This window comes from Leptopilina heterotoma, unplaced genomic scaffold, assembly GCF_015476425.1.
Source record: "Leptopilina heterotoma isolate Lh14 unplaced genomic scaffold, ASM1547642v1 Lhet_160, whole genome shotgun sequence".
NCBI classification, from domain to species: Eukaryota; Metazoa; Arthropoda; class Insecta; order Hymenoptera; family Figitidae; genus Leptopilina; species Leptopilina heterotoma.
Window position 1 is genome coordinate 704455 of NW_025110875.1, and position 25711 is coordinate 730165.

General features: G+C 24.8%; 2 protein-coding genes across 9 annotated transcripts in view; one reads left to right on the forward strand and one right to left on the reverse strand.

The window, feature by feature from the left end:
* LOC122498860 (protein vein) overlaps positions 1-25711 on the reverse strand; it is a 238159-nt gene that overhangs the window by 32391 nt on the left and 180057 nt on the right. For 2 of the 3 annotated variants that reach the window (XM_043606839.1, XM_043606838.1), the window contains exon 5: positions 21434-21492. In XM_043606839.1, coding sequence (XP_043462774.1) covers positions 21434-21492 — 59 coding nt within the window. Of the gene's footprint in view, positions 1-19610; positions 21493-25711 lie in introns of those variants that run through there. The other variant, XM_043606837.1, reaches the window with a different exon arrangement.
* On the forward strand, positions 10-3999 carry LOC122498858. Of its 6 annotated transcripts, XM_043606832.1 has the most exons (3): positions 876-1077; positions 2181-2540; positions 2640-3999. In XM_043606832.1, exons 2-3 carry the CDS (start codon positions 2360-2362, stop codon positions 3779-3781), a joined length of 1323 nt encoding a protein of 440 aa, XP_043462767.1. In that variant the 5' UTR covers positions 876-1077; positions 2181-2359; the 3' UTR covers positions 3782-3999. The 6 variants fall into 6 exon arrangements, with proteins under 6 accessions (XP_043462766.1, XP_043462765.1, XP_043462767.1 ...); XM_043606831.1 differs by lacking the exon at positions 876-1077 and adding an exon at positions 10-388 and having other exon boundaries at positions 2288-3999; XM_043606830.1 differs by having other exon boundaries at positions 863-977; positions 2181-3999.

Below are 25711 nucleotides of genomic sequence, written 5' to 3' on the forward strand. Positions count from 1 at the left end.
CAATTGGAAGTTACAGAAGAGATTTCTAGATTATTTGCTTGGAGTACGGTACTCATTAAGGATTGTATAAGGTAAAAAAGTACCTTTTGGTCCTAAGACAGCAGTTGGTATTTTGAAAGAATTATTGATAAAGTCTTCTTCTTGGCATGATCAATTATTATGGTATATTTGTACCTCATTTAAGCCAAATTTTATCAATTTTTAGTGGGGAACAAGTTCATACTATGTTCGGACCATAAGCCTTTGTTAGCTTCGTTCGTTGATAAATTGGTATTCCAAAGATGGCTGCAGGTCGACTTCAACGGTGAGCAACATTTTTGGCTTCTTTTGATTATACTTTCATTTATTTTGAAGGTGATGATAACGGAGCAGTGGATGGACACTCCAGGTTACCATAACATTGATTACTTCAGCAGTTGATAAATCCACAGATTATTTTAATTTTTTGGTAAAAGAGAATCTACTTATATTATTAGAGAGGATGATTTGAGACGTCAAATTAGGAAAGATCCTATATTAAGCAAAGTTTTTCTTTATTCACGTGATGGCTGGCCTATTTCTTGTGAGCCAGAGTTTTAAAAGAAATGTGTTTTATTGAATTTAAAATTAATTTATGATCTAATTGAAATTCAGTTTTAACAAACAAGTTTAAGCATTAAAATTATATTTGTAAAAAATATAAATTTTGTAAAAAAAACGTTATAGTTCTAACGATAGCATAGTAATAAAGAATATGTATTTCACTGTGATACAAAATTTATCTTCTAATCTTACACGATGCACCTATAGCTTTAGTATTAGTTGACTATATATAAAATAATAGAGATATTATAAATGTTTGATAGTTGAACATTTGCAAATGCCACGCAGTTTTTCTGCCACGTTGTATTCGCTTACATAAAAATATCAAAGATTCATGTTTGTTTAACAGTTCTCTTCTATTAAACACACAAAAAAGTTGAACACCTACACCATACGTATTTACTTTTTCAAAGTTTAATATACCAATACATTCTGAATTTTCAATTCGACAATTCGACTTAAATTCAATAATCATAAACTTTTTTGCTATCCCAGGTAAAAATGATTCGTACAAATTTTGTTCAAAAATCTGGCCAGATTCGTACAGAACTCCTATCGAATTCGTATGAAATTACTAGTGAAATTCGTGTGACGTTTTGAAACGTTTTTTCGCACGAATATTCGTGCGAATAATACCCGGATTTTTTTAAATAGATTTTCAAAAAATTTTCCGTTCGGAAATCCGTATGGAAATTCGAACGGATTTATTTTGGAAAATTTTTATACAATTCTGCTCGGAAATTCGTATGGAATTCCGCACTAAATGTCAACTAAAATTTCTTCAAAAATTTTCGGCGAGATTTCTATACGAAATTCATATGGAATTCGAGCGAATTACGGACGGAATTCTTTTAGAAAAATTTTAGGAAATTCGTATAGAATTTCGCATGAAATTTCAGCTAAAAATTCCTTCAAAAATTTTTATGAAATTCGAGCGAATTACGAACGGATTTCTTTTGGAAAATTTTTAGAAAATTCTGCTCGGAAATTCGTATGGAACTTCGCACGAATTGTCAGCTAAAAATTTTTGAAGGAATTTTTAGCTGACATTTCCTGCGGAATCCCATACGAATTTCCGATCAGAAATTGTCTAAAAATTTTCCAAACGAAATTCATTCGTAATTTGCTCGAATTTCATACGAATTTCGTATTGAAATTCTGCCGAAAATTTTTAAAGAAATTTTTAGTTGACATTTCGTGAGGAATTCCATATGAATTTCCGAGCAGAATTTTATAAGAATTTTCAAAATAAATCCGTTCGTAATTCGCTTGCATTTTATATGAAATTCGTAAGGAAATTTAACCGAAAATTTTTGAAGAAATGGGCAAAAGAATTTCTGTGCGAATTTCCATACGGATTTCCGCATGGAAATTTATTTTGCAAATCCATTTTAAAAAAATCCAGGGACTATTCGCACGAATATTCGTGCGGAAAAATGTTTCAAAACGCCACACGAATTTCACTAGTAATTGCATACGAATTTCATAGGAATTCTGTACGAATATGGACGGATTTCTGAACGAAAGTTATTTTAATCATTTTTACCTGGGTGTTAAACCGTTTTCAAATAAGAAGTACTTGTATTTGCCTCTAACAGTTCTATTGAGTTTTCAATTGGATTTATTCAGAGAGTGTGACTATAGCATTTCAAAGCTTGATCCTTTTTGGACAAATAGATGTTATTTATTATTGTGTTATCTTTAGGTGTATCAATAACAACAGAAATTAATATCAAAACTATATTATTTAATCGTTCTCTAATATCAGTCATCAATTATGACAAGAATTGGAATCTTCTTCTTACTAATTTCATGGACCTATGGTGAAAATTGTTACTTATCTGATAGTGAATTAAAAGAACTAGAAAATGCTTTCATTGCAGCGGAAGATCATACAACGAGGATAGGTTCAAACCAAGATGCAATAATGTGCTTAGGTGCTACAAGATCAGGAAAAAGTACATTAATTAATTACTTAATTGGCAATGAATTGAAGGGCATAAAAAATTTGAAATATGCTGAATATAAAATAATTAAAGCTAATAATGAATCAATAGGACCGGAAATTGGCCAAGGACCAACGTCAAAAACTACAATTCCCACAAAATGGACATCGAATAAATTGAGTGGTTTCAGTATTTTTGATGCTCCTGGATTTGATGATAATAGAGGACCAGTGCAAGATATCACTAATTCTTTTCATCTCTACCTATTAATGAGAAAAGTTAAATCTTTAAAATTTGTTTTAGTTATTGATTTTGGTGACATTGAACGGGACATTACTCTACCATTCTTTAAACTTTTACGTCATTTTGAAAATTTTTTTGGAGATAAGTTCGCAATGTTCTTTTCAAGCATATCAGTAGTTTTCACAAAAGTGCCTAGTGAAATCGATGAAACTGAAGTTGACATTGAAATGATAAAACACTTATTAAATAAAAAAGCTATTGTAATTAAAAGTGTATCTTCTGCTAATTTAAACAATTTTCTTGATTACATCATAAAAAATAGTAGCCATATTGCATTATTCAGAAAAGCAGAAAGTAATAGAATTGATTCTTCTTACATCGGCATTAAAATTTTTCCTGCCATTAGTAACAGTGATAGCGTAAATAGAAGCGTTCTTCAGAATATTGCTCCATCTGTTTCAACAAAGTCCCATGTTTGCATGTTCCAAGTTAAAAACAAATTGACATCAATTTCAGAATTTACTAACATACTGGAATCTTTATTAAATTTATTCATTAGTATACTGTCTGATTGGAAACATTCAAATATGACTCCAAATAATAATACAATAAAGAAAATAAAAAAAATATTTTATTTTCAAAAATTGCAGACTAACTCTATTAAAAATGAATTTGATGTTTATAAAATAATTGAAGCTTTTGGAAAAATGGACAGTAAAATCGAGAACGAGATTAAGAAAAGTAGTTTGTTAAGAAAAATTAAAATATTTTACTTTGTTTCTCGTTTATTCAAGATGGATGACTTTAAACAGTTACACAGATCTTTTGAGAATCTAAGAATGATTTTACGTAAAGAAATTTATAAAATTTATCTTTCGAATTTTAAAGAAATAATAGGCAAATGGATGCATGGTAGGAGTGTTGGAGATAAAGTGAAACCTAAATTCTTCTTGTTATTAGGAATGATATTTTTCTTCTTTTATATAAATCATAATCATATTTCTAACTAACGAAAAAAGAAAATGGTTATTTTACGTTTGACGCCATAATAACACTTATCCGAAAATATTATTTTGGTATTTGATTTTTGTCAGTATTATCAAATTTTTGTCTAAACACAAATAGAAACGTAAAGTTTTAATATCAATATTTTATATTCAAAGTACGTATGTTGTTAATCCCGAAAATAAACTTGTACATCTTTTGAAATATATAATGCTTGTCAAGAGTTTTATGGAGTTCATTAAATTTCTTTGTCTCGTTACAACTCTCTTTCTCGCAGGGAGACCTAAAGATTCAAGTACTGTCAAGGTTTGGAAGATTGAATTTCATGTTAGCTAGCGTGGCAAACAATGTTTACACGAATGAATGCCCAGCATTTTCACTAAGCAATGAATTCATATTACGACGGTGTCTAACGCATTAACCATAACGACTGCCAGAACAATCGGACTGAATCCAGCTACAGGACTAACGACTTGATGTTTTCCTACAGTCATTTAAAGAAGATGTGCTATTTGGTGAACTATTGTGCTATAAATTTTTAAGAGACAATTTTTTATTAGGTAAATATACAATTTTTAAAATTTTCTAAAATTCCACCTGTTGATTAATAATAATTAAAAAGCATCTGATTTTAATAATTTCGTATTTTTTATTCAATTTCTTTTAAAAATTTTCGAAATATTTTTAACCGTACTTGATGTAAAAAGGTAATGTTACCAGTAGGTCTCTGCAATCGATATTGGATAAGCACATGTAACTGACTTTATGTTTTTCTTATTCAAAGTCAAACAAGACTTACCTCTAGGGATCGTGACTCTGAGGGTCAAAAAGCAACTTCAAGGCTTCGTCTGTAAGTGACTTTCTGGTTCGTAGCGTGTTCTACCCTCCTTTTTTTTTACTTGAGTTCATGTCATTCCTACGCAAACTACCATACTGCCCGCTTCTATATGAACTACTACGCTTTAAAGTTTCTCTAAGTCGTTCTATTTTACAAATAAATCAACGATGTCACTAAAGAAAAGTTTAAGAAAGACGAAAGTAATCTCATAAAATTTTCTTTTAATTAAGACTCATATTGAATTGTTGCGCACTTGATCAACTTTTCCAAGTAGTTTAAAAAAAAAATTAAAACCGAAACTCAAGTTAGATTAGTTTAGCGGAATCGTAAAGAACGCTTTTTTAATTGAAATTAATAGTAAAAATTGCGTATTAAACTTTGTATGTAAGAATTCAACTGTATTAATGAAAACAAAAAATCATTCGAGGTTTGTTCTTTCAAAAAGATATTGAATGTTTCAAGAAAATAGAAAAAGGATTTTTTACCATGACAGATGGATCTCCATTAACTGTTAATATATTGACTAATTCTGGACAAACTATAAAAACATTTAAATGCATTTAAAATCAAATTTAAAAATGTCAATTCTTTACTGACACAATCTATACAAACCGATTTTACATGCAGAATAAAATTTCGAAATGTCGATCATTCACTGGGGAACGATTAGGTACTCGCATCCCACAATTTCGACAAATCCGACACAATTTCGTTTTCTAGAATAGTGGGTTGAAAATATTGGTGTTTTATTGGTATAGAGAAAATTAATTATTATATATTAAAGTTTTGCAAAATGTGAAATATATGAATAGCTTAAGAGCTTTCATAATAAAGCAACTGAATGTGACGTTCAATGCACTACATTCTACATATGTACAAACACTTTCAAAAACTTTTTGTAGCAAAGTCAGTTTGACGAATTCATAACACACATGACATATGTTAGCATCGAAATAACTTTTATTTTTTTCTTGTAAATTCAAATTGAAATTTCTAAAAAATAAATTGTTAATTTTTAGGTGAAAGGAAAATGACAAATTCACTGAAAAATGTTATATTGCATTTTTAGGTCGCTGATTACGAATTTGATGGCAAATTTTAAAAATTCAAAATGGAAAAATCTTTTTGTTAATTAATAATATTTATATTAATCGTTAGAAAATGGTTGATTTATGGCACGCTCGAATGACAAGCTGTCAGAATTGTGATTCTGTAATATGGTGTGTTCGAGGTTTGGAGAGTTACGCTCGTGGGACGAGGGATGTGGAAAAGTTACGTAATCGACCCGCAGGACAGTTAGGATATTTTGTTGTACTAGCAAGCACTTTGTATAATTTTAAAGCGATTGATCAATCATTTGTTATAAAGAAGATGAACTGTTAATTATTTCTCAATCTTTGAGAAAAAAAGACTTTTGCAGCTAGCAGTAATTGTAACTAGCCAAAATCTTTAGTATTTTCTTATCCAGAATCTGTGACCTTTTGCAATTTATAAGAAACCATAACTTGATTAAAGTATTTTAAATTGATTATGGTATTTTGTATTTTCTAATCAAACATTGAATATTGTATTAATTTACATAGAGTTTTCGTGAAATAGGTGATGCGCATAAATCCTCTATCACTATTTAGTGATTCAATTTCAATAATTATTATTTGTTTTCTATTTAATTTTTTTTTTATATTCGCTTCCTTATGGTATGCTTTTTAAGAATTATTTATAATTTTTTTTAATTCTGTGATAAAATTGTTAAAAGGTGTTATTAACGAAAAGCAAACGTTGCCTTTACTATTATGGCATTAGCTAGTACACGAGCAAATGAAAATCACGTAGTGTTAACCATGTACATACATAAATAGAGGACACGTTTGCTCATCAATCGTTTCGAATCAGAGAGAATTTTCGAAGCCACATTGTCGACTGAGTCGTCCAAAGGATTTGATTGGTTCAAGCCAATAATCGACATTTAACGACAATCAATTACTGACACACCCTTCTATACGTTTGTATTTTATTCAAAAAACTACTAAAAATTATGTTGAACATTACTCATTTCAGAAAGGAGTAATCTAACAATTATGAAAACTTGTAATTAATCTAAGATCCGGTTTTACAGATCTGTTTAATATGCATGGAAATTTTATTACCACAATTTATTATCTTTAAGAGCAAACCTTATGTATTTAAACATTAAATCTTAAATCATGTTTTGTATAAAAATTTATACTAACAATAAGTTTATTAATTCAAGAAATTTTAGTTTTAGAAGGCTAATCAGTCATTATATCTTCAGATTCAGTAGTGTAATTTGCAGTTTCAATTGGATTGGAGAAATTCACATTAATTATGCCTAAACCGTTCACTACACCATTATGATATATCGTATCGAATTTTGTTTCTCAATTAATCACTATAAATCACCTAATCTTCAATGGAGTATTAAAATTTCAGAAAATTTCCGAAATTTACAATTCAGTGAAATTGTCATCAACGGTCGTTTAATCTTTATTTTTATTGTAAAGCAAAGGCTGTTTAGGAATTGTAGTTCGATGCAGTTTTTGGTATTATTAATTAATTTAAATTTAATATTTAAAACCCAGCCAAATATTCAAGCGATGTAAGGGTTCAAATATTATTTGGACTAGTCAGTTTGCCTATCACTATAAGCCTTCACAAAATCGGTCCACATTTCTGATCCTACACCTACAATAATCCCTCGTATCTTTGCAGATTGTGTTGGTCAAGATTTGTCATTTTGATAATCATCGCAGGAGTTGCGGATACACTTGATTTAAAACGAGGAAACATTTGATGAAGAAAATAATTTACGATTTGACGTAATATGCATATAATAATAGATATAATTTTAATGATAATAGTGATAAATAATAATAATAAAAAAACATAATTTAATTGGTTACGATAGTCATTAGGTATTAATATCTGATAAAAGCGTTCGATTGTCTATTAATTATATACTACAACAGAGATATCAGATGTAAACAGAGATTTCTGACTTTAATAACATTTATTTGCAAACAAATCGATATTCTTTTTTTTAACAATGCAAGAAAAGTCTACACGTTCGTTTAAAGAAAAATATACTTTCGAGGGTTGTTATCACCCCCTCAGGAGTTCTATTTCTTAATAAAAAAAAGTTTACGTTTCTATTACATTCTAACGAACTGCATTTCTCATTAAATAAAATGAAATTGGTACGTTTTAAGGCTTGTATTCTTACTTCTAATGAACCTACATCTCTCATTAAATGAAACGAAATTGGAACATTTGTAAGGCTGCTAATCTTTTTAAAAGCAGTAGTTTACTTCATTAAGGAGTTAAATTTTTATTCACCGTAATATATTTATCACAACTTATTTTCTATATTATATATTATACTTTATATAAACATAAACATTTTTTTTGTTAAATAGAAAAATACTTATTGGAATCTATATTTTAATTTTAATTTGCAAAAACAAAAAGTGGGAATAACTAAATTGATAATTTAGAAATATATAGTTTAATCTTACAATACGTTTCCAACGTCAAAACTTTATGGATTTTCAGGAGCTTTTCAATTTACTTTGTCAGTAGCTATATTCATCAAAACGAACAACCTATGACTGGAATCAAAAATAAAACTTTCTGTGTCCAAACAGTTTTTTTAAAGTCATTTTCTCGACTAATGTTTTTTTGGATTGATTTTTTTTCAGAAACTTCGAGGAAGATTTGCTACAATCGTATCTAGTCAGAAGCATCTCTTACTTTAATTTATTGTCACTTTTTTGATTCAAAAATACTTGTGTTTTATATTTAATATATGGTATAAAACACTAATTCTAATAAAAATTAATGTAATTTTCACTGCATAAAATAAATTGCAAGAAGAATTGATAAACGGTACAGCTAGAAAGATAAGTTTGATTTAAATTCATTTTCAATGATTACCTAAACAAATCAATCAGGTGTTAAAATCGTGAGCTACTAGAATTTTGACGTATTCTCGCAAGCCAATTTTTACTCTGCAAATTTATTCCCAATAAAGCTTTGAATATTACTCGATTTTCAACAAAATTTATGTCTTCCAACTTTCAAAGAATAGGATCCAACATCATATTTCATAAACCAGTCAATGCTGTTCACAGCACTTAGCGCAATAAACTTTCGGTGCTTGAATCCGTGATGAGTTTTATTTCACAATATAAGGCTGAAGTATTTGTTATTACACATGTATAAGGATTTTAATAATGGAGTGGTTTTTAGTGGATCGACACCAGAACAATAGTTGTCATCTCCACATAATCTTGGATTTAATACAGACATCGGAACTTTTACAGATTTTCCACTTAACAATTTGGAATTGAAAGATAGTCAATGTCCAGTCTTTTACACATAAGTGGAATTTAGTATTTTGGAATTACAACATTAGTACCTGGTTCATCAAATGGTTTTATTGAAGGGGCACTATGATGATCTAGCTTGGAATTAATGGGGGAAACTTATTAATTTACATTTTGAAACAGATCTCATCAATTTACGAGAATTTAATTATATTTCATAAAAGGACGTTGATGATAGTTCGTTTAATTTTAATTTCAGTTTATAGACAATTGCTGGTAATTAGTCTGGTGGCTCTCGTTTTAGCGAGGCATAAACATCGCTAAATTAATTATTATCTTCGAGTAAAAAATAATTTTTCAAGATTAAATATAATTTATAAAGATATTTTTATCTCTTGTTTTAAAAAAAATTAAATATTTATTTGTATTTTTCACATCTGCATCTGTAGGTCGGCAGGATAATCACTTATTATTAATACAGTAAGAGTACAATAGAATGAAGGAATTAGACTGTCTGCGACACTATATCGCTGTTATAAAACTTATTGTTGGGGGGAGGGGGGTAAAAGCATTATATGCAGAGTCGGCGCAAAACGTATGGATAGCGTTATGCATTTTACACACGAACTTCATTTAAATGAAATGTGGTTAAAATCGTTAAAGAATTTTACCTCTTTTCAATACGAAATGAGTTCTCTAACAAATCCGGAAGTATTGAGAAACCATTGTTTTTGAAAAATGGCAGTAAAAAAAATTAGTGGAATTACTTTTCTAAAAATTGTACGTGTGGTACTACACTTATATATGTATATTAAAGAGCTACTATTACAAATTGAGAAAATTTTTCTTATTAAAACAAACCACAAATCGAATTTAAAATGTGTAGCAGTTTTCAAAGAATGAAAAATGTAATTTCAATCTAAGCTAGCAGAAATTACGTAACTAGAGTAACTTACGCAATCAATGGAACTTACGTATGTCACGTAAACAGAGTAAATAACGTAACTAAAGTAACTTACGTAAAAAATACAACTACAGTAAATTACGTAACTAATCAAACTTACGTAATTTACGCAACTTATCCAATTTACGTAAATTACGTAACTACGACAACTTACTTAAAGGAACTTACGCAAGTTGCGTAATTAATGGAACTTACGTAAGTTACGTAACTTACGTAAATTCCATTTATCACGTAAGTTGTCGTGGTTACGTAATTTACGTAAATTCGATAAGTTGCGTAAATTACGTAAGTTTGATTAGTTACGTAAGTTCAATTTACTCTGTTTACGTAACATACGTAAATTTTTTTTAGTTACGTAAGTTTGATTAGTTACGTAATTTACTGTAGTTGTATTTTTTACGTAAGTTACTTTAGTTACGTTATTTACTCTAGTTACGTAACATACGTAAGTTACTATAGTTACGTATTTTACTCTAGTTACGTAACTTACATTAATTACTTACGTTGCTTGAATTACGTTAGTCAAGGGAAACAATTTTTAGTTTCGTGTTAACTCAGAAACTAAAACGAAACTAAACTTTCGAGACGGTCCCTGAAAAAAAAATATTTATAAAATCTTTGATATATAAATAATTCTAGTGAGCGGAATCCCGACTATCATTCAATATTCTAGTAGGAATGAAAAATTCTATCGGAATTAGAACGGATAATATTCTTAAAATTTCGATGCAATTTCAACTGGTTCTTCTACAGGAAAATTTTTCATCCGGGTTAATTTAATATTAGTTGACTTTAAAATAAAATTCCTCGCTTCCTTATTTTTGAAACTTTATGTTAACATTAATTTAATTTAATTAAATTTAATGTATTTAAAGTAATCCGTTTATGTAAATCTCTCTAAAAACATACATTTGGAAATGTTCTTTTATGAGCAATCTTATATTTTTTAAGTAAAAAAATATTTGGTTTATATTATTAAAAAATTATTAAATAAAGCCTTTCCGGTGTTACAACTCTGGGATGCGATCCCATTAAGGAATTAGCGATAACTGTGAAAATTGTAAAATGGAAATTAAATTTCGTACAAATATTATTAGTGATAGGTTTAAAAAAAGTGATTGTTAATAAATTTGTAGTTTTTCTCTATTTAAGTTTAACACTAACGGCAGGAAATATTCGTGACGTGTGACCCTTAAATCCTATTGATTGTTACGGTTTATACCTTAAGGCTCCTATAATCTGCTAAGCGGACGACAAGGCCCTCTTAATCTTCGAACATGTCAGTAACCAAAAGTTTGATTTTCCTTTATTACTTCTAATATACTTCTATAATTCTTTATTTTAAGAAAAATTATTGTGTCATTCCAATTGAACCATTTTTACAAACCTTGCATTTAATGATTTAATTTTTTCAAAAATTATCAACTATTCTACTAAATTAGGCTAAATATTCCAAATGTAGATAACTCAACCCAAAAAAGTGTCGATGATCAGAGAGTATAAGCAGCTGAACATGAATTTGAAATCCGTTTTGCTCCATAAAGTTAGGAAATTTTCCTAACATCGAAAACATGTTCGGATTATCACACTAAAAAACGTAAAAGTTAGAATAAAGTTAGTAAAGTTAATTTTTGATTTTCTGAATCTATGTTAGGATACTGTGAATTTGTTGAAAAGTTATATTAGTTTTAGTTAATATTAAGAATTTTAGAGTGTATTGAGTAGATTAAAAAGTTAAATTATAGTTTTAGCTAATATTAACAGTAATTTTTACTACTTACTTTTTGGTTGATTTATAAATGAATGTTGACACCATGTCTCCGAAATGTTGTCATTAAATAAGTGAATGGGTTTTATTCACCTATCTTCCATTATCGATTTAAAAATATTTTTTAATTGAAATGTTATCCTATTAGTCAATCGAGAGCATTTCATCAAAAATTAAACTGTTTTCTCTGAATTAACTTTGCAGATTTGAATCTTTTATATAATTTCCACTTCTGTAGAAAGCTTCAGCAATATTTTAGATTTCATTCAGTATTTTTCAATAATTTAAATAATTATAAAACGAATCGATAACAAATAAAAAATAAATAAAGAGTGCACCAAAAAAATACAAATAATGTAAAGATAAACTGTAAATAAATTTCTAAAAATACAAATAAAGTAAAGGGGAAAAGGAAGTAGGATTAGGATTAGAATTGCTATTCCCTTTAGATGAAAACTTCAATTTTTAATTAACCACTATCGAGTTGACAAACTAATGTACATCATTCGGATTAAACATTCTTGACTGTTAATACACAGAAATATTGATTTTATTAATAAGTGAATGATAAATTAATGATAGTTAATAATAATTTTAATTTTTTCTAATTATCTTTGTTTTAATAAAGTGGCATGAAAATGATGTCAAATCAAGACACAGAAACGTGGCAAATTTGCAACTCAAAGCTATTGTTAACCTTCTCCATTTCATAAGATATTGTCTAACGTCTCCATTTTATTTCTGAATGCTGTTTAGTTATATCGAATACTCAAACCTTCCATTCTATAATTAATTCCGTAATTATTTTATACCTCGCTGGCATTAAATTCACCCCTATACCTACTCATTGTCTATCCATCCCTTTCCCTTCTTAACTATCGGGATTATTAAACTGTACTCCATACTTCTGGCGACCCTTAACCTTTTCACACTATATTCACTATCCTTCACATTCCTAGTCGAAAATCATATTCTCTTTATTAAAACGCTTTATTGAAGCGTCCTGAAAGCTCTGCCTAAGTATCATTTTGTTAACATTCCGGAAGTATATAACAATCAATTTTCTCGTTTCTAAACGCTACGTCTTCATCGAATTTCTATAATAGAAGATTTTATTGAAATTCTGAAATAATTTGCAAAAGAGTACCTCTCCAGAAGAAATTTTTATATTTTTATGGTAAAAAACTAGCAAACCATAGCCAAGGACAAAGATAGTTTAAAACCTGAAATTTTCTGTATTTTGACTTTGACAATAATTAAGGAAACTATGGCGAACGATAAAAGTATCTAAAAACCTGAAATTTTATATATTTTCAACTATAGGCAATAAAAAAAAATTTTAAACCCACAAAATTTCTATATTTCAGGCTTCGCACTTATCTACTAAAACCTACTACTTATTTACTACTTTTTTTACATTATGCTACTATTTGGGTAATTTTTTTAGATTTCAGCCTCTAAAAACTATACTATTTCTATAGTTTTTTTTTAGAATTTACTTTAAATTAGCTAATAATACTAGAAATCAAAAAACAATTCTCAAAAACTATAATCAAATTCTTTAAAACGATTCAATTATTTTCAAAAAATATTCGAAACCATTATGACGTCACAATGTGTGCAAAGCATGAGTTTTAAAATTGTGACGTCATAATGGTTCAAATGCCCTTAATTCAATTATTTTTGAAAATTTTAATAAAATTCTTTTCAGGAATTCAATTATTTTTGAAAATTTTAATAAAATTCTTTGCATTTGATATTCAATTATTTTTATAAATAATAATATTCACTACAAATATTCAATTATTTTTAAAAGTAATAAATTTTTTCTTGGAAATTTAATTATTTTAAAAAAGTCATAATATAATCGTTCGCAAAAATTCAATCATTTTCATAAATAATAAAATTATTTTTAGAAATTCAATTCTTTTTAAACATTTTAATAAAATTTTTCGAATTAATACAATTATTTTCATAAATAATTCATTATTATTAATAAATAATTTAAATTCGTCGAAAAAATCAATTATTTAAAAATTTTTTTTTTTAATTTCTTTGGAAGAATTAAATTATTTACATAAATAATTCTTCCCAAGAATTCAATTGTTTACATAAATAATTCTTCGAAAGAATTCAATTATAGCAAAATTATTCCTAAAAATTCAAGCATTTTAATAAAATTGTTTGCAAAATTCAATTATTTCCATAAAAAATAAAATTCTTTTCAGGAATTCAATTATTTTTGAAAATTTTAATAAAATTCTTTGCAAAATTCAATTATTTTCATAAATAATAATAAATTTTTTCTTGGAAATTCAATTATTTTAAAAAATTCTAATAAAATCGTTCGTAAGAATTCAATTATTTGAAATAATTCAATTATTCTTTTAGATTTTAATAAAATTCTTTGCAAAATTCCATTATTTACACAAAAATATTCAATTTTTTTTTTAAGTAATAAGTTTTTTTTTTGAAATTCAATTATTTTAAAAAGTTCTAATAAAATCGTTTGTAAGAATTCAATTATTTGAAAAATTTAATTACTCTTTTAGACTTTAATGAAATTCTTTGCAAAATTCAATTAATTTCATAATTAACAATATTTATCACAAGAATTCAATTATTTTCAAAAGTAATAAATTTTGTCTTGGAAATTCAATTATTTAAAAAAATTCTAGTAAAATCGTTCGGAAGAATTCAATTATTTTCATAAATAATAAAACGCTTTTTAGGAATTCGATTATTTTCAATTATTTTAATAAAATTGTTTGAAAGAAATTAATTATTTTAAATACAATTTTAATTAAATAGTTTTGATTCAGTTCAATTATTCTTTTAGATTTTAATGAAATTCTTCCCGAGAATTCAATTATTTACATAAATAATTCTTCGAAAGAATTTAATTATTAAAGATAAATAATAAAATTATTCCCGAAAATACAATTATTTTGAGGCATTTCAATAAAATTCTTTGCAAAATTTTATTATTTTCATAAATAACAATAATCATCACAAGAATTCAATTATTTTTAAAAATAATAAATTTTTTCTTGTAAATTTAATTATTTTAAAAAATTTAAATTAAAAATTTCAATTACTTTCATAAATAATAAAATGCTTTTTAGGAATTCAATTTTTTTTTTTTAAAATTTAATAAAATGCCACGTAGACATTCAATTGTTCTTAAAAAATTTTAAAGAATTCTTTGTAAAATTTAATTATTTTTAAAAACTTTTACAATTCAATGATTTTCAATATCTACTATTTTAAAAAATTTTCAAACAAAATTCAATTATTTAAAAAATTTGTTGTAAAAATCTTCGTAAGAATTAAATTCTTTTCATGAATAATAAAAATTTCTCAGGAATTTATTTATTTAAATTAGAATTTCCATAAAATTAGTCGAAAAAAATCAATTATTTAAAAAGTTTTTTAAAATTCTTCGCAAGAATTAAATTATTTTTATAAATATTTAAATTCTTTCATGAATAATAAAATTCGTTGCAGCAATTCAATTTATTAGCAGGATATGAAAGAAGTAAATATTTTTTATAAAAATTTGGACAAAGCAGAAAAATAAAATATAGAATGGAATTTTTGTCAGATTTGTGAAGTGTCTTAAACAAGTTTTTTTGGTCGCCAAGTTTAATTTTTCGGTAGCTTCATTTTTATTATTTTTTTTAGTTTGAAAGCTACTTTTTAAAAATTAATTATCGAGTGCGAAGTCTGATATTTTGACTATGGACATTTTTCTCTGCAAACTTTTTTGCCATTATAGTGAAACCTGTCGGAATGCAACACGATTTTTAAAAATTTTATTATAGTGAATAATCCTTAAAAAATTGTTTTATAATTTAATTTTGTAATATTTTTACAATGTGCTGGAACTAATTGAAAACAATTCTTGTTGGACATTTATGAATATAAATTTTTTTTAAAAATACAGTTGCATTCCGACAGTTTCTACTCGATCCTTTTTTGTAAATTAGCGAATATTTTCCTAATTTGTAACTATCATGTATGACAACATATTCCAATTTTTATCAAAACAAGTCAATTCAAAATCTCTTAATTTTAAATTTAAATGTTTGAGGAAAAATGATTCGTTGCAGGAAATTAGATATTCAGTTTCTTACCTTATCTATAAACAATTTTAGGATTTACATACAATTTTTAGATTTTTGAATTTTTCAACCACTTTATGAAAATTTTAAATATTAAAAATATGATATTAATGAATAATATCTGCTTGTAAACTTTTTTTTTTTTTGATCATATATTTCTGTGAGTAAAACAAATCTAAAAACTTCTATCCACAAAGTGTACACAACTTTTCTTATCTCTCAACACTGTGATATTCATCTAAAGTAAAAAAGCATTTCTGTAAAACAAGTGCAAGGAAAAATGTGTAAATAAAAAACAACAACAAAATTTCCGAGGTGGATGTGGCATTTAATCGTAAATCAATAAAATTAATTAAATAAATAAATTAAAAATTTTATACACATATTTATACGTGTATATATATGTACATATATACATATATTTGTGTGTGTAATATATGTATATATTTACATAATATAATATATATATTATAAAACATAAATAAGATTCCGAGACAGCTGTAAAGACAGCACGCGCATCCCGGAAATATCGCATTGATAGATTGCTCCAAAGACTCGCTTTTTTTTTTGTTTTATAAACCAGTCGTGCATTTTTTAAAAAATAAACAAAACGCGACTATCGTTTTTCTTCTTTTTTTTTTGAAATAAAAAAAAAAACGTCGTCGGCGGTATTTAAATTTTATCAGTCTATGCTCGTTCTTCGGAGAAATCTCATTTTAGTATGAAATTTTCCGTTTTAACTAATATAATCAATATATATACTTTTCATACTTATTTTTATAACCTTTCTGATTCATTTAATATCTAACACGTGTGATAAGCTATTTTTACATGATTAACTTTTTCCCAAAAGTCTCAATCATATTTTAAAAATATTATTTCTTTTTTTTTGTTATTTAATGTTATTAATATAAAAATGTGCGCTTGAGTAACTTGCTGTTTGAACGACGTTTTCAGACAAGCAAAGTTATAGTGATAAATCGTTTGAGGTTGAAAGCAATCGAGGAGACTAGTATAAATGAAGGCATTTCAGTTTATGCTATTTTCACATTTTTTCCTTCTTCTCCTTTCTTTTTTTTTTTTTTTTTTTTTTTTTTGAAGAAATAAATAATTGATTTCTGCAATTTTGAATTCATAATTTTCATCTCTTTCTTCATTGGCAATAATTGATTAGAAATATAAAAAAGTGAAATAAAATTTCATGTGTCGAGTGAAAATGAATGAGGTCATAAGAATTATGTCCAATAATAAATTTACAATGAATAAAATCGCATGAGCTTATTTAACATTACGTTTAAAAAATTTACAATTTTAGAATCTATGGATTTTTATATAAATAAAATTTTAATTTTTTTCTTAAGTGCAGAAAAAAACTGGTAATAAAATAAAATTTATTAAATTTGTCAAAATTTGTCCGGTTTAAAAGAACTTTTTAAATAAATCTTTTAATATTTCTTTGAAATTTTTTTGGTTTTAATATTTTTTTTTAAAAACTGTCGCCGAAATTCAAAAACAGTGGAAAAAATAAAAATTCCTTATTTTCATCTAATTTTTAATAAAAAATTTTTTTATCTTATGCAAAAACTCAAAAATAAAAATTATTAACTACTTCTGCAGTTTATTGAGTTTCAAATAAATAAATTTTTCATTTTATGAACTTCTGGAAAAAACTCGATAATTTATTTTAAAAATTCATAAATTCCAAGGATGCTAATGATGTTTTTTTTGAAAATTAATTTCGGTATTTTACCCGTAGTTCAATGAAAGTAAAATTTTTATTTCAAAACCAATAAAATTCAATAATAGTAAATTAAAAATTATTTACCGTATTAAAATTGATCGGTTGTCAAATAATAAATTTTTTATTCATTGAACTGTACGAAAATTAACTCGAAATCAATTTTGGAAAAAAATCATTTAAATTCTTAGAATTTACGGATCTTTAAAATTAAAATTTTTCTGTTTTTGAACAACTGGCAAAAATTCTTAAATTAGAATATAAACAAGTTTTTCAGTTTATGAGAATTTATTCGGTTAAAAAAAAAAAATTTTTTATCTGATGGAAAAAAAATTAGAAAAAACAGTAATTCTTCAATTTCTTAATATTTATCAGGTTTAAAATTTTTTAACTTCAGGCAAAAACACTAAAACAGTCAGGAAAATGAAATAATTTATTTTCATGCATTTTCGCGATTTTTGAGTGAGAAATTTTTTATTTTTTAAATTGTTGGTAAAAACTCGAAGACTGTGCTGGGTCAAATAAAAATAATTCACTCTTCTGAAGTTTATTTTATAAATTGCTGGCAAAAATTCGAAAATGTGTTTAAAAATCCATAAATTCCATTTTTTTTCCAGTAGTTCAATGAAAAAAATTTTTTTTTTTTTAATTTCAAAATCGATAAATTTTTATTGAATTAAAATTTACTTACTATATTAAAATTTATTGGTTTTCTAATAATAAATTTTTCATTCATTGAACTGCAGGAATAAACGCGAAAACAATTTTAGGAAAAAAATCATTTAAATGCTTATAATTTATGAATTTTTCAAATAAAAATTTTTCTTTTTCTGAACTGATAGCAAAAAATATAATATTAGAAGAAAAACAGAAATTTATGTGGTTTAAGAAATTTTTTTTTTGAATTGATACCTAGCAAAAAATGAAAATATTAGAAAAAACAATTATTCAATTCCTTAAAAATCAGATTAAAAAATTTTTTTTAACTTCAGGCAAAAATACTAAAACGGAAAATGAAAAAATTTTTATATTTTCATGAAATTTAGCAGTTTTTGAAAATAAGAAATTTTTTATTTTTCAAACTGTGGGTAAAAACTCGAAAATTTTGTAGGGAAAATAAAAATTCTTCACTCTTTTAAACTCTATCGATTTTTGAGAAAGAAATTTACATTTTATAAACTTTTGTCAAAAACTGAAAAAAAAATTGAGAAAATAAAAATTATTTACTTTATTGAAATGATTGAAATTTATCAGTTTCCAAATAAAAATTTTTTTTTTTGAATAGACGATAAATTCCAAGAAATTGATTAAAATTTAGTATCCTTCTTCTATTTTTTTGTTTTTGTAGCGTTTCGCAGTCTAATAAAAAATTCTTTATCGCAAAAGTAAATGTAAATAACTACTATTTTTCCATTGTTTTCGAGTTTTTTTTTCCTACAATTTATTCAATGAAAAAAAATTTTTTGTTTAGAAATCGATCAACTTCAAAAGAGTGAATAATTTTTATTTTCCCATTGTTTTCTTTTGGTTGGGGGAAAAAAATCCACTTCACAATATTTTGGAAGCAGAATTTTTAAACTTGATGTTTGAAAACTTGATGAGGTTTTTCGTACGATTGTGAATTTTTGTTTTTGGACATAGTTCTTATGACTTTATTGAATTTTTATTTTTCTCCTGGAATTCTTTCAAATTTTAAGTATAAAAAATATTTTAACAATTTTTTCACCCATCTATGCTATTTATATATTATGCTTTACTTGTATAATTTGAAATAGTTACGAAAAGAGAATAAAATTTTTCTATATTTATCCACAACAATTTTTAAATATTTTAATAATATTTAAGGCACTAAAAAATTTACATCAACATCAAGAGAAGATTTAAAAAAAGGTAGTTTACTTTCTAATTGTTAAAAATTATTCAATCATTCTTGTCCGGAACAATTTTTTTTTACAAAAATAGAAAGTTTACATAAATTAAATTTAAAAATTCATTACTTTACGAACATGTATTTAAAAAGTCTTTAATTTTCCAATGAAATTAAAAAATTAAAATATTAAAATTTTAAAAAAATTGACTGAAAGCCTTCAAAATGTGATAATGATTGCATAATAATTGATGAATGCAGCATAATGACTGCATGACTAAATATCGTTTTTTTTTCTTAGCAAACTTTATTACAAAAATAGAAAGTTTAAATAAATTAAATTTAAAAATTCATTACTTTACGAACATGTATTAGAAAAACAAGTCTTTAATTTTCCACTGCAAATGCAAATTGAAATTAAAAAAAAAATTGTCATCACTCTTAAAAACATTAATACTTGTTTATTATTTAAAAATAGTGATAAAACTTTATTTTTTCTTTTTTTTTGGCTATTCCTATAAACTAGACTCAAAATAGATGCTTTGAAGAATTTTTTCGGTTGACTAGCTTCACAAGATAGAGAGAGATAGAGAGAGATAGAGAGAGAGAGAGAGAGAAATTAAAAACGATCATTTTGACTAATTTTGAGTCTAAATTTCGAAGGATTGAGACTGGGAATTCTTTGGCATTACTTTCTGTAGAAACGATAATAATTAATAAAAATTAAGAACGAGGTTCATCGCATACGCACGAAATTGAACTTGCTAATAAAAAAAAACACCCATTCGTAGGGTATTGACTCTACAAAATCTATTTATTTTGAGCACTGTCATCGACTTTATAACATAATTTACGACAATGTTCATACCATCGTTGACTATTGGAAACTTTAATAAAAGAAAATGAAAAAATATTCTTGTTTCTTCAAAAATAATTTTTTGTATCAACTTCACGAAAATGTTTTTGCTATTAGAAAATTTACACTCGATACTAAATTATTTGATTTTCAAATGCCACAATAATCAACGATTAGATATGTTAGGAAATATAAAATTCACAAAAAATGGGAAAAAACGAATCCATCAATTCGAAGCCTCCTTTTTTTCTGATTCTTTATTATTCTGCGCAAAAAGTTTCGAGACGTAAAATTCAAAATGTCTTTTCTAAAGCAAAAATCTACAGCAGAAAAACAAAAAATGATATAATGATTTATTGATTCTGGTAGCGGATTTTAAGTAAAAAAAAAAATTTTTAAATACATTTGAAAGCCGGGATTATAGCAAAAAAGTATGATGTGTGATTTAATCAGTCATTGTGGAATCGGAATGTGATTCAATTGGAGCATATGATCCAAGTAGTAGAGACTAGAGTATGCAAAGGCAAAAATTAAGAAATCAGAAAAGGATCATTTTTCATAATCCCACAGAATAATAAAGAATCAACGCTTTTTCCAAATTTTTTTACAAAATTATTATCTCCAAATTATTATTTTTTTTGTCATGTGTGTTATATTTCGAGACATTTCAAAAGTACTCAGAAAAAAATTAAAAAATGAGGAAATGCCAATTTTTGGGTCCCTTTCCTCATTTCTGAATAATAAAAAAAAAATGTACAAAGGAAGAAGAGATTCCTTATATAGTAGAAGATGATATTTCCCTAATAAGAGGTAAACTCGGTTCGTTCTGCTACGTAATGATACGTAATGCTACGTAATGATACGTTACATATAAAGCCCAAGAATGACCTTTCATTTATTAAACTGTTAATGCCCAATATGCATATTATTACGAATATGGCAGCATCAATGAAAATTGCGCTCTTTTTTTCTTCACTTATTGATTATTTAATAGCGCTTATTTAACGGTTCTATACGAAGACGATTTCGTTAGTTTCGCATAGGAGCACTATAAGTATTAATTTACTTATTTGACTCCAACGATACTGTCGCTAGCAGTAGTATGAGGTTGAGAGACCTAGTTTACACGAAAATGGTGCTCTATGGCGATTGTACACACTTCCAGTACTGATGACATCTTTCGTCTCACACCGTAGACCTGTGAAGCCTTCCGCACACCTGAAACAGTAAAATAAAAATTTTCCAATTTAAATTTCTGTTGAAAACATTAAAAAAAATTCAATTTTAAAAAAATTACAAATAATTGCAAAAATTCAATTATTTTCAAAAAAAAAAAAAAAAAATTCTTATAAAATTCAACTATGTTCAAAATTTTAAAAAAATTCTCGTAAAAATCCTAATTGTCTTTATAAATAACAAAATTCTTCTCCAAAATTCAATTATTTTCATAAATGTCAAAATAAATTCTTGTCCTAATTTCAATTATTTTCAAAAATAAAATGCATTTTTCTAATTTCCATGATTTTCAATATCTATTTTCATAAAATTTCACAAAAAGAATCCAATTATTTTCAAAAAATTTTAATAAAATTGTATGCAAACATTTAATTATATTCATAAAATAATTAAAATTTGACAACGAATTCAATTATTTTCATAACTAATAAAATTTTTTAAGGAATTCAATTATTATTTTCATAAAAAATAATTTAAAATTCTAGAAATTAATAATTTAATTAAAATGATGAAAATAATTTTGATGAAGTTACAATAACAATATTCTTATAATATAAAATAATGATTTTATCTCTCGGTCATCTTTAATTATTATAAATTGTTTAACTTAAAAAAGGTTTGAATTTAAAATTTTTGAATGTCTTAATTTCTAGGTGAAAAATTCTGCTCCAAAAATAAGATTAAAAATAGGAATTGTGCAAATATTTTTCTTCTTTTTCTAAAAAAAAATAATAATTTTGTTAAAAAAATTGTGATTCATAAACAAAAATAATGCAGAATAAATAAATTTTCTATTTCTTAATCACAGTTGTCGAACAATTTTCTAATTTTAGAAGTGAAGAACGAAAATCTGCATAATTTCAATTGGACAAAACATAATATTTAACAAAATTTTAGTCTTTTAATGAAGAGAAGTGAAAAAAATTCTAGGTTTTTTTATTTCCTAACTTTTTTATAAAAAAAAATTTTTTTTTTTTAATAATTTTTCTTTTCAAATATTTTTAATTTTAAAATTAATGTATTGAAAATCATCGAATTGTTGCGAAGAATTTTATCAAAAAATTTGATGATAATAGAATTCCTTCAAAGAATTTTATTATTTAGGAAAATAACTGAATTCTCGCAAAGAAATTTATTAAAATTTTTAAAAATCCTAATTAAATTCTTTTGAAGAATTTCTTTAAATTTTTTTTAAACCAATGGAGTTTCTTTAATAATTTTAATTGAAAATTTTGAAAGTAATTGAATTTTATGAAGAAGAATTTTATTAAAATTGTATTGAAAATAATTGAATTCTTGCGAAGAATTTTTCTATAATTATAAAAATAATTTAATTGTTCCGAAGAATTTATTAAAATTTTAGAAAATAAATGAATTTTACGTTAATATTTGAGAATTTAAATTCTTTGGAGGAATTCTATTAAAATTGTTTTGAAAAGAATTGAATTTCTGCAAAGGATTTTACTATATTTATAAAAATAATTGAATTATTGCGAAAAATGTTACTATTTATAAAAATAATTGAAATATTTCGAAGAATTTATTATAACATTTTTAAAAATAATTAAATTTTTATGAAGAATTTTAAAGAAATATTTGAAAATAATTGAATTTCTTTAAAGAGTTTTATTAAAATTAAGTAGAGAATTTTAAATTCTTGTTGAAAATGCATTTTATGAAAATTTTTAAAAATATTTAAATTCTTTCATGTAATTTTATTTAAATTTGATTAAAAATAATTTAATTTCTGCAAAGAATTTTTGTATTTATAAAAATAGTTGAATTGCTTCGAATACTATATCAAAATTTTAGGAAATATTGAAAAATATTTGAATTCATAGGAGAAATTCAATTAAAATTGTTTTGAAAATAATTGAATTCCTGCAAAGAATTTTACTTAATATAAAATTAATTGAATTCTTGTGATGAATTTTACTATTTATAAAAATAATTGAATTTTTTCGAAGGATTTATTAAAATTTTAGAAAAAATTGAATTTTTTTTCGAAATGTGCTGAAAAATTTTTTAAAAATTGAATTTTTCCGAGAAATTCAATTAAAATTGTTTTGAAAATCATTGAACTCTTGTGAAGAATTTTACTATTTAAAAAAATAATTGAATTGTTTAGAAAAATTTATTAAAATTTTAGAAAATAATTGAATTCTTTCGTGACATTTTTAAAAAAATTTTGAAAATATGAACAGTAATAATTAATTTTGTATTTAATAAGTAAATTTTTTAAATTTTGATTATGAAATTATATAAAAAATTTATATTTGAAAATAAAAAATTTTGTAATTTGCTTAACAATTTGCAATTATATTTTTAATACAAATTTAATCGAATTCAATAAATTATTAGATATAAATAAAAATAAATGAATAAAAAATAAATTTAAATATGAATTTTAGTTTAAAGCACTAAAATAATTTAATTTTTTTTTAGAAAAGTTAAAAATAATATCAGAAATTCAATTATTTTCAAAAGTAATCAAATTTGTCGCAAAAATTGAATTATGTTAAAAAATTTTTTAAAATATAGGTCAAAATTTCAATTACCTTTATAAATAATAACATTCTGCTTTAAAATTTAATTATCATTTTAATAAAATTTTCCAAAAAAATAATTAAATGTTTGCGTGGAATTTTGTTAAATTTTTTTTTTTTTAAATAACAAAATTCCGCGCAAACATTATTTAATTATTTTCATAAATATAGTAAAAATTCTACTGGGATTCAATTATTTACAAATTTTTTATACATTTCTTCGCAATAATTCAATTATTTTTATAAATAATATAATTCTTTTTTAGGAATTCAATTATTTTTCTTATTAATATGAACAAAACTCATAGTAGAATTTTAATTACTTTTAGTACAATTTTAAGAAACATTAAATTATATTTAATAAATTATTTTTTTATATAGTTAAATAATTGAATTCTCGTTGAATTTTCTAATAAAAATTAATATAAATTTCTCAAAAAATGCAATTTTGCAAAAATTTTAATAAAATTCTATTTTTGTTTCAGTTTTAAGAAACATTCAATTATTCAATAAATTATTTATTTTTGTATTTAAATAATTGAATTTTCGTAGAATTTTCAAATTAAAATTTTTGAAACTTTGAATTTTTCGTACATTTTAACTACAATAATTGTGTAGAATTATTTTTTTAATAAAGTTTAATAGATTTCTTTTGAAATAATTTGAAGTTTCTATTTTTTAATTTTTATTTAATTGAAGAATTTCCGAATAATTCTTATAATATAAAATATATTGATGTTTTATAATAATATTCTTTTAAGTTATTAAATTTTAAATGGTTTGAATGTGAAATGTTCGAAAATTTTAAATTCTATATGAAAAAATAGTAATTGATGTTTTCGATTAATTTTACAATTACTTTGTGCCTAAAGACGGGTCAGCGTGAGGCGCATGATTATTTCCCAAATGTCATTTGACCGAACTGTCATTTTACCGAATTGCATTTGTCCGAAATGTTATTTTAACGAAATGTCACTTTTGCGAATCATCATTTTTGCGAATCGCCATTTTGACGAATTGTCACTTTTGCGAATAGTGATGTTTGCGAAATATCATTTTTACGAATAGTTATTGTTCCGAAACGTCATTTTTTCGAATTTTTATTTTACGAAATGTCACTTTTGCGAATCGACATTTTTACGAATTGTCACTTTTGCGAAAAGTCATTTTTGCGAAATATCATTTTTACGAATTGTCATTTTTACGAATAGTTATTGTTCCGAAACGTCATTTTTTCGAATTTTCATTTTTACGAAATGTCACTTTTGCGAATCGACATTTTTACGAATTGTCATTTTTGCGAAAAGTCATTTTTGCGAAATATCATTTTTACGAATTGGCATTTATATGCGAACTGACATTTTTTCGAATTGTCATTTTTACGAAATGTCACTGTTACGAATTGTCACAATTCGAAAAAATGAGTTTTCGCTAAAGTGACAATTCGTAAAAACATTTCGTAAAACTGACAATTCGAAAGAATGACATTTCGGAACAATAACTATATTCGTAAATATGACAATTCGTAAAAATGATATTTCGCAAACATCACTATTCGCAAAAGTGACAATTCGTAAAAATGGCGATTCGCAAAACTAACATTAAATGTAAAAATGACAATTCGAACAAAAAACTATAAAGGGCTTAAGAATTCA

Bases quoted from the DNA above. Each gene is read 5' to 3' on its own strand.
- LOC122498858 (XM_043606831.1), top strand. From the start codon at position 2,360: ATGACAAGAATTGGAATCTTCTTCTTACTAATTTCATGGACCTATGGT.